The sequence below is a fragment of the Populus nigra genome, chromosome 3, assembly GCF_951802175.1.
Source record: "Populus nigra chromosome 3, ddPopNigr1.1, whole genome shotgun sequence".
Lineage (NCBI taxonomy): Eukaryota > Viridiplantae > Streptophyta > Magnoliopsida > Malpighiales > Salicaceae > Populus > Populus nigra.
Genome location: NC_084854.1, coordinates 16,293,163 through 16,303,269, shown reverse-complemented (window position 1 = coordinate 16,303,269; position 10,107 = coordinate 16,293,163). Strand labels below are relative to the sequence as shown.

The window sequence follows — 10,107 nt, the reverse complement described above, 5'->3', positions numbered from 1 at the left end:
AAGCTGCAGGTTTGGCGTTCTATCATCTATGTTCCCATAGTGCAAAGAAATATTCCCACAAGTTTTGTCTTGAATCATTACTGCGTGCGTAGATGTTTATAACATCGAATCGTGAACGGGATTAGCTGTTGACAGCCATTCTAGCAAGCAATGAGTCTAGCTGAGTTCTATTTAGCGTGGCAGTGAATTATACTTTTAAAAATTTTTAGTTTTAAATTATTTTTTTTATATATTTTTAAATTATTTTGATGTTGTTATATAATAAATAAATAAATAATATTTTAAAAAATAACCAAATCACACACCCTACAGCAATCTGAACAAAAGCTATGAATTTTGATCTAAAGCACAAATCGGAAGACATGGCTAGAATGGACAAACAAGCAAATCAAATACCTTGATGTGAATCGTAGAAGCTATCTGCTGGGATGACTCAAGAAGATGAAAGCTAAAATTCAGCGCTAGCACCATCGGAATTGCATTAATTAGGGATGCAGTTACCATGATTATCATTAATGTAGGGCCAAATTGGGATTTGCGGGAAGATTTCGTGAGTGAATGAATGAGGGTAAAAAAGGAACTTCACAGATGAAAAGGGCAACAAAAACATAATGAAACCGACATGGCCTCAAAACACAAGCGCATTCTATTACTGGCTGCTCCGTGGTATCTTGGACCATTAGTTTAAAAACAATCCAACGGCCAATAGAGAAACTTTATTCTATTACTGGCTGCTACGTGGTTATCTTGGACCATTAGTTTAAAAACAATCCAACGGCCGATAGAGAAACCCTAATCTAAGACCAAATGGCTTAGTGAGTGTCACTATTTAACCAAGCATAAGCGGCTATTCTCGGTCTCTTTCGTTTGCTCTCTGTAACTGCGAGAGAGCTCCTTATTTTTTAGATTCCCTAAACTTCCTTTCTTCAAGGTTAGATCTCGTCTCTCTCTCCCCCCCTTTAGTATTCTGTTATGTTTACTTGTCTGATCTAATGTGATTCTCTTTTCTTTTCTAGCTTTTAGCTTTTATAATTTTGATGTCATCTGTTATAAGCTTTTCTTCTTATTTGTTTATCTGCTTTGCTTCATGCTACTGATCGTGTTTCATTTCAGATCTAATGACTCAGTTTTTGTTGATTTTGATTAAAATCAGATAAGAAAAATAATTCAGACTCTTAATTAGTTTTTCTTTTCTTAAATTGTTTACTGTTCTGCTATGAATATAATCGGGTTTTTTTTCTATTCTGAAAATCAGTTGCTTTTACCGTTTTTATTTAAAGATCTTGATTTGAAACTATTTTTTTTATTAATTTGTGTTTTCTTTTTTCCCATCGGAAACAAGGAAGAAGCAAACTGAACCTTGATAACATTTGGTCATGTTTGTTTTGATGAAAGTGCCTGAATCTGATGGGAAAATGTTTTATTTGACTCTGTAGTGACTGTACTTTAATGGTAAATTCCATGCCTTAGTTGCGTGGAGACCTGGGCTCGAATCCCAGCAGTCACACCTCCGAAATTATTTTTTATTAACTAATAAGCGGATCTAGGCTTATTGTTGTATCAAAGGTTTGCTGTTTTATTCAGACACATGTATAAGCTGTGATTGTTTTGCGGGTGGTTTTAACTTGTTATATACGAATGACTATTTGGCTTCTGTCTTTGGTTCATGAAATGCTATTTTTAAGAACGTGTCATATGTATGTCTTTACTGTTGAAATTATGGTCACTTGAAATATAAGTATAAGACTGGTTAATTAGTATTATTGGAAATGTTGCTTTTGTATGTTTTTCTGTCCATTCAATATATTTGTGTATTTACTAAGTCTTTTATTTTATCAATTCCAGTTTCTCTCCCAAATTTCATCATGGGCAAGGAGAAGGTTCACATTAACATTGTGGTTATTGGTCATGTTGACTCTGGCAAGTCAACAACTACTGGTCATTTGATCTACAAGCTTGGAGGTATCGACAAGCGTGTGATTGAGAGGTTTGAGAAGGAAGCTGCTGAGATGAACAAAAGGTCATTCAAGTATGCCTGGGTTTTGGACAAGCTTAAGGCTGAGCGAGAGCGTGGTATCACAATTGACATTGCTCTCTGGAAGTTTGAGACAACTAGGTACTACTGCACTGTCATTGATGCCCCTGGTCATCGTGACTTTATCAAGAATATGATCACTGGTACCTCACAGGCTGACTGTGCTGTCCTAATTATTGATTCCACCACTGGTGGTTTTGAAGCTGGTATCTCCAAGGATGGCCAGACCCGTGAACATGCCTTGCTTGCCTTCACCCTTGGTGTGAAGCAGATGATTTGCTGTTGCAACAAGGTTAAATGATTTTCTACTAATTTTTGCAGTTGGTTTTTACATGTCATGAATACTTTAACTTGTACTGTTCAAAATTTTTAAACACTTGACTAAGAGTTGCATTTCATTTGTTGGCTGTTGCTTGTAGATGGATGCCACCACCCCCAAGTACTCCAAGTCTCGGTTCGATGAAATCGTGAAGGAAGTTTCTTCCTACCTGAAGAAGGTTGGTTACAACCCTGAGAAGATCCCATTTGTCCCTATATCTGGTTTTGAGGGTGATAACATGATTGAGAGGTCCACCAACCTTGACTGGTACAAGGGCCCCACCCTCCTTGAAGCTCTTGACCAGATCAGCGAGCCCAAGAGACCCACAGACAAGCCTCTCCGTCTTCCACTTCAGGATGTCTACAAGATTGGTGGTATTGGAACTGTACCTGTGGGACGTGTTGAGACTGGTGTCCTGAAGCCTGGTATGGTCGTGACCTTCGGCCCCACTGGACTGACTACTGAAGTTAAATCTGTTGAGATGCACCATGAAGCTCTTCAGGAGGCCCTTCCAGGTGACAATGTTGGTTTCAATGTTAAGAATGTTGCTGTCAAGGATCTCAAACGTGGTTTTGTTGCTTCCAACTCTAAGGATGATCCTGCCAAGGAGGCTGCCAACTTCACCTCTCAGGTCATCATCATGAACCACCCTGGTCAAATTGGGAATGGATATGCCCCTGTCCTTGACTGTCACACCTGCCACATTGCTGTCAAGTTTGCTGAGATTTTGACCAAGATTGACAGGCGATCTGGCAAAGAGCTCGAGAAGGAGCCCAAGTTCTTGAAGAATGGTGATGCTGGGTTTGTGAAGATGATTCCCACCAAGCCTATGGTTGTTGAGACCTTTTCTGCCTATCCTCCTCTTGGTCGTTTTGCAGTGAGGGACATGCGTCAGACCGTGGCGGTTGGTGTCATTAAGAGTGTTGAGAAGAAGGATCCATCTGGTGCCAAGGTCACCAAGTCTGCAGTAAAGAAAAAGTGAAGTGTTTGCTTAGTTACAGTTTAGGCTAGTTTATGTCTGCTTTTCTGCTTGTTTGATTTTATTTTCTCTTCTCTTCAAGTTTTGAGAACAGTTTACAATTTATCTTTACAGTTTATGCGTGTTTTGGAATTTTTCAAGCCGAGCTTGTTATGTTTTTTGGTTGTTTGAGACTTCTTCGTGAATTAAAGTTCTCTGGTATGCAGTTATCTTTACCTGCATCATCTCAGTCATCAATGCTGTAGAATTGTTGGTCTTGCCAGTTATCTTTACCTGCATCATCTCAGTCATCAATGTTGTAGAATTGTTGGTCTTGCCAGTTTTCTGGGCTTTGCTCTGGCCCTTGCTATTGATTTAGATGAGAAGATAACGTTCCCGATGCTGTCACAAAAACTAAAGCTTCAACTGGAAACGATGCTTTCCCATCCTTGTACAAGATGATGATCCCCTGTTTCAACTTTCGAAGGAATGGACATGCATTATTCTAGTTGCGTGAACCATGTGCCTTTGGAGCCTAAAGGAATTTGCTCTTTTGTTCTTACTATTCTGCTGTCCGAAATTAGATGGGTGGAAGCTTTTACGTGCGCCACTCAAGCTGTTGAAACCATAACATCCCTCGTTACATCACGGCAGCTGCCCATCATTGACGTGAAGATGAAGAAGCTGTGATAGCAGTTTTTACTGGAAATGTTGTAGTGATTAAATGATTGTTATTTGAGCGGAGAAGAATAATTAGAGACGGACACCGTATCCATCATCATCATTTGGAACAAGTAACAAATTGCTATTAATAGTATAATCCATTTCATGTTGTTCGAGTCAACTTTCTCTCTCAAAGGTCTCTTTTTTCCTGGTATTTTGATCCTCCCTCCCTCCAAGAAATTACAAAGGGAAATCCTAGGCTGCGAATCCCCTATAAGAAAACTTCAGAACCAAATCTAGGATTATAGGAACACATGCTTTGAATTACCATGTATGGAAATATAAATACCTAAAGCCAGAGCATTCAAGCCTTTCGAAACCATTTTTACCCTCACTGGGAAATGCTGCTCAACTTCAGCTCACAAGTAGACAATACCCGGGACAGACAACATCTGATACCCTCTATACACGGTTTACATAATTAATCTCAACAACAGGTGAATATAAAATTAACTGTTTTTCCAGGTCTTATTTAGTTGATGGGTTGCATCCCACCAACTATTTGGTGCAGACAGCAACTCAAGCCCTTCCCACTAGCCTCTGCACACATTTTTCTACGTTTTCTTTCACTTCAAGGGATAACTAAACGAAGCAATGCCTTGTCAAATATGTTCCAAAAATAAAATAAAAAAAAAACATGCCTTTTGAGTTTGCCAGTACCTTCCTTTCATGGACAAGTTAGCTTCAACCTTGACAAAAAAAAAAAAAAACAATTATATAACCTTCAATATAAAGCGACTCCCTTGTACATTAATTTTAGTCTTCTACGTTTATCACTCTCCCCCCAAAGAATCCCCTTCTTTTTTGGCCAAAACTCGGTGCTCAATATCTAGCTAACCAAACCCAGAAACTTAGATTTTGATCACAGTTTGAAGGGTTTAGCTAGATGGGGTCTTTGGAAAGATCAAAGAAGAAAGTTCAATTATGGAAGAAAGCTATAGTTCATTTTGGTTTATGTTTTGTTATGGGCTTTTTTACAGGTTTCGCTCCAGGGGGCAAGGCTTCAATTTTTTCTAGTCATGTTGTTGCATCAAATAAATCGCAACCTGTTGAAATGTTGCACCAGCAGGTATCAAGTACACCACATGCTAGTAATGTTAACAGAAGTTTGATAGCTGAAAGTCCTGTGCCAACTCCATTAAGCTCCAAGGAATCTGAACCTGCAAAATTCTTGGAAAAAGAAGAAGAACCAGAACCCAAGTTACTACCAAGAAGACTGGCAATTATCGTTACGCCTATTAGTACTGAAGATCCGTACCAAGGGGTGTTTTTGAGGAGGTTAGCTAATACAATCAGGCTGGTTCAGCCACCATTATTGTGGATTGTTGTGGAAGGGCAATCAGATTCAGATGAAGTATCGGAGATACTTAGAAAAACAGGCATCATGTATAGGCATTTGGTCATCAAGGAGAATTTTACAGATCCTGAAGCAGAGCTGGATCATCAAAGGAATGTTGCTTTAAGGCACATTGAGCAACACAGGCTGAGTGGAATTGTTCATTTTGCCGGGCTTTCCAATGTTTATGATCTTGGCTTCTTTGACGAGCTTAGACAAATTGAGTACGTTAATTCTACTTGCGTCTTACTTCTATGATTATTTCCCAAATTGATTTTAAATTGCCACTGCTATACTTTAACGAAGAGGATGAGAATAGAGAAAGAAAAGAGAAGAAAACAAAAAGGCTTTCAGTATTTGCTAAGCAAAACTCAATGGGACACTTGAAGCTTGATTGCTCAGGTTTACCAAATGTATAGATTTTAAAGTTTACGAACAGCTTTTTATAACAGAAAAACATGATTGTTCAGGGAGAAAACAATATCCATCTCACGAGTCCCACATCTTCATTTGATTTTTGACTCTTTCAATAGTGGGTGGTTAGGCTATGTGATTTGTCGATCAAGCTTTGTGGAGAACCAACTTGGACTTCATGTGTGCAGTTATGTAGCTTTCACTTGTTGAAAAGAGAGGTGGAGGACATGCATGTTAGCTAATCGCTTTGAAAAAACAAGGCACAGATAGAGACTGCTGGAGTCTATGGATTCCATTCCACCACACACGATGAACACTAACAATCCTCCTGACTTGGTCGTTTAGTCGCAGTTGTTCTTAACAGATTCCCAGTATTAGCTGATTGATTATTCATATAACTAACTTCCTTTTGATGGATAATGTGCAGGGTGTTTGGGACATGGCCAGTGGCTCTACTTTCAGCAAACAAAAACAAAGTGACAATTGAAGGACCCGTATGTGATTCCTCGCAGGTTATTGGGTGGCATCTGAAGAAAATGAACAACGAAACGGATAAAAGGCCTCCAATCCATATTTCAAGTTTTGGATTCAACAGTTCGATCCTTTGGGATCCTGAGAGATGGGGTCGCCCTTCATCAGTCCAACAAACCTCACAGGTACTTCCCACCCATCTAACTTAAACCGAGCTTTGAAATCATGATCAGATACCTTCAAACACAATAAAAGTAACGAGGTAATTATCCTTCGTGTTGCTGCACTAAATAAGGACATTAAAGTTCTCAAAAAGTATGAGATTCTGTCAACATTGTAATGATCACTTTACTTTTGTGGAAAATCATGGTGTCATAGTGCATACACGAAGTTAATCATACCATCAAGTCGTCAACTATACTGTCGGGTCCAATCATACTAACTGGTAGATATGCTTTGAATTAATTACTTTGGTTTAGTAGACATTTGGCTGAGCTCCCGTTATTCTAAGAACTCATCTGGGAACGCCACCCCTTCCCAAAATTTTTGTTTTTTCGTTTTTAAATTATTTTGATGGTTTAATATTAAAAATAAATTTTAAAAAATAAAAAATATATTATTTTGATATATTTTTTAAAAATAAAAATTTAAAAAGTAATTACAATACTACACACGCTATAAAATTAACAATATATTTGCATAACAATGAGGTAATGGGATGATTTGATATCCTGATTTCCTTTAATTGCAAATTAAATTAGTTAGCCTCGGTAACAAAAAAAAACAATATCTCGAACCAGTTTTGTTAGGGAAGTCGGGGGATTTTGTTGGTGACAAGAAAAGCTACAATATGAACAAATCTAATCAAGATATTATTATTTGTTTGGCATCTATATCCAACAACTCAATTTCTTTCTTTTTTTTTGGAGGAAAATCTTCTCCAGTGTGATGTTTTAAGTGTTTATTATGAGCAAGTGACCTAACTAGTTTCCAAACATTAGAATCATTTATTATTAATCTATGAAAATCATGAGCTTGTCGCTGAAATGAGGCTTTTCAATAGTAATATTTCTTAATGGTTTAGTATATAGTTTTCGTGCCCGATGTAGAAACCAACTCAAAAATAACCTTGGTTATCAGGGTCAATTTAGCAGATTAATAAAATACTCCATTAAAATAACTATGCTGAATTTAAATATATCTCAATCTCAATCTCAATGTAATTTTTAATTAATTCAATAAATAGATAATAATATAAAAAACTTAAATTAACAAACATAATTTAAATATCAAAAACATAAACCAAACTTAAAACACAAATATTCAAAGGGCAATAAACAGAGTAATTAATAATAACATATTAGTTACTCTACTAAATCTACTTTGAAAAAAAAAAAACAAATACATGTATGGGAGAAAATTAAATCTAGAACTCACTAAAAGTTATAAATGTATTTTCATATAAGTTCTCTCTCATTCTTATATCTATTTTTTAAAATAAATCAAGTGTTTTAACTAATAAAATATCATTATTTACTAATTAAACACCGTAAAATTACTCAGTTTATAACTATGATTTAACTTTTATAGCCGAATAATTCTCCAATAATTTTGTTAATTTATTTACAATTTATGAATTCCTTGAAAGAAGTAGGGTAAGTGCGAAACAAGAAAATGTGGCCAGATGTTTGTTAATAAAGGTTGCTGAGCTCTCCTCTTTTTTTTTTCCTTAACAAAGCTTACTTTTATTTTCCCCTTACAGAATTCAATCAAATTTGTCAAACAAGCAGCTCTTGAAGATGAAACAGAGTTGAAGGGAATCCCACCAGAGGACTGCTCAAAAATCATGCTTTGGCGTCTTAATCTTCCCGTTTCAAAATCACCAAGCTACCATCTTTCAACCACCGGATCCACGGATGCTAGCCGGAGAAAAATATGAGCGTAATCTACAAGATAAAAGTGTGTAAAGAGATTCACAGATATTGATCCTGTGATGAGCAGTTTACAATTCCTTTTCTTTTCTGAGTAATTTTTTATAAATCCTCAATTTTCTACTTTTGTGTTTGAAATTATGATAATAGTTTTTTTTTTAAGTTTTCTTATTTTCAAATATATTAGAATAATATTCTTTTTATTTTTTTTAAAATAAAACACATTAAAATTATTTAAAATCATAAAAAAAATTCATTTAAGCAAATATTTTTAAAAGTATATTTTAAACAGAAAAACAAACACACTTTTAATCCGCAACTAGCTTATTTGTGTGCTCCAAGTTATGAATTTCTAATCCAATCAATAAATAGTGTTACTCAATTTTAAAATTTTATATTAAAAAAATTTAATGCATGCATATAAGCTGATTTATTTAATTCATATAAAAATAATTTATTTTTATAAAAATGTTGGGACCGTGTCTTTGACATTACTTTTTCTTCTTGGAGAAACTATTGAGATACAGCTACATCAAGCAAACTAATTTTCTATGAATCACTTTAAAAAGTTTCTTTACCTAAAATCACTTATTTATTTATTTATCTTTATATAAATATAAAATCATATTTTTTTTATTAATAGAATGACTTTTTTAATAAAGACTTATCATCACTTAAAAAACAAGTTCAAAAAAAAATATGCTTTGATAATTTTTATGCTATTGTATATGAAAATAAAGGAATAATTAATTTGCAAAAAAATTTATATAAAACTACCAAAAAAAATTATTCCCATGGATATTTGAATATCCATGGGGAATTTCTTTTTTACAACTATGCATGTTAGTTTACATATTATCATCCATGAAAGCCTTTAACATTACCTTTAAAAGCCATTTAAAAGTCACTAATCTTATTTAAAAAATATGATGTCATTATATAATTTTTTAAATATTATTAGAATTGTTTTATTTAAAAATATTTTAATTTAGAATATTAAAAAAATATTTAGAAAAGGGGGAAGGGTCATCTTGGGCTTGCACACCTGGGCATATAAAAAGAAAGCTCATGGGTGCTAGCCTTAGTAACCCACACTTGTTTGTTTGTTTTTAACTCAAGCGGACCACATGTTATTATAAATAAAACATCATCTATTATAATAAATCTAAGTCATCAAAGATGGTAAAAAAAAATAGTAAAAAATTATAAAATTATATTAATTAAAAAAGACCTACTTAAAGAAAGTTAATTTCAATATTCTTTTAATATTCTTTGCTTTGTGAATGAAAACATTATTTTTTTTCAAAAAAATTAAATATAAGTTAATTTGAGGCAATTACAAGTGCGTGTAAGCTTGTTAATCGCCAAAACAACATGTTAATCAACATAAAAAATTGTGGATTTTTTCCCTAGTAAAATAATATTTTGATAAATACTAATAATGATTTTCTAAAAAAAAATTTACTTATTATATTAAATATAAAATAAAATAATTTTTTGAATTAAAATATATGTTATAATTTACACTTTAAACATTAGACAAGTCAATGCTATTATTATCATTATAGTGTGATGTTCTATTTTGTTCAATGTCTACCAAACACAAAATAAAATAAATTATCGAGTTAATTAAACCCAATGTACATAAAACACAAGAAAAAATAATTATTTGTCTATCATTGTCTAATCCAATCCAGCCAATTAATATTATCCAAAATACAAAACACTACCTTAGTCTTGTATTTGTGTCTTGTGCCTCGAGAGATTGTCAATCAATATTGTTGTGTCTGAAAGCCATTGTAGGGAGGGTCATATTTCCAATCTTTGTTTCCCTGTAGACATGTTGTTATTTGCATAGGCATCTACATCCAAATACAACAAATTCTTTATTTTTCAAATCTTTTTGGGTCTTATTAGTTA

The 10,107-nt window shown here is 34.2% G+C and overlaps 2 protein-coding genes across 2 annotated transcripts; both read left to right on the top strand.

Annotated features, from left to right (window-relative positions):
• The first annotated feature begins 771 nt into the window (after positions 1–771).
• LOC133689556 (elongation factor 1-alpha-like) lies at positions 772–3,548 on the top strand. The gene is made up of 3 exons (XM_062109452.1): positions 772–931; positions 1,846–2,327; positions 2,455–3,548. Exons 2-3 carry the CDS (start codon positions 1,866–1,868, stop codon positions 3,334–3,336), a joined length of 1,344 nt encoding a protein of 447 aa, XP_061965436.1. The 5' UTR covers positions 772–931; positions 1,846–1,865; the 3' UTR covers positions 3,337–3,548.
• A 1,192-nt stretch (positions 3,549–4,740) lies between these two features.
• LOC133689557 (beta-1,4-xylosyltransferase IRX9-like) lies at positions 4,741–8,310 on the top strand. Its single transcript, XM_062109453.1, has 3 exons — positions 4,741–5,595; positions 6,213–6,441; positions 8,019–8,310. Exons 1-3 carry the CDS (start codon positions 4,922–4,924, stop codon positions 8,193–8,195), a joined length of 1,080 nt encoding a protein of 359 aa, XP_061965437.1. The 5' UTR covers positions 4,741–4,921; the 3' UTR covers positions 8,196–8,310.
• Positions 8,311–10,107: the final 1,797 nt, after the last annotated feature.

Excerpts from the sequence above, each read along its gene's own strand:
- LOC133689556 (XM_062109452.1), top strand. The coding sequence starts at position 1,866 with ATGGGCAAGGAGAAGGTTCACATTAACATTGTGGTTATTGGTCATGTT. Across the intron at positions 2,328-2,454 it reads TGATTTGCTGTTGCAACAAG|ATGGATGCCACCACCCCCAA; the intron begins GTTAAATGATTT and ends TGTTGCTTGTAG.
- LOC133689557 (XM_062109453.1), top strand. The coding sequence starts at position 4,922 with ATGGGGTCTTTGGAAAGATCAAAGAAGAAAGTTCAATTATGGAAGAAA. Across the intron at positions 5,596-6,212 it reads GACGAGCTTAGACAAATTGA|GGTGTTTGGGACATGGCCAG; the intron begins GTACGTTAATTC and ends GATAATGTGCAG. Across the intron at positions 6,442-8,018 it reads CAGTCCAACAAACCTCACAG|AATTCAATCAAATTTGTCAA; the intron begins GTACTTCCCACC and ends TTCCCCTTACAG.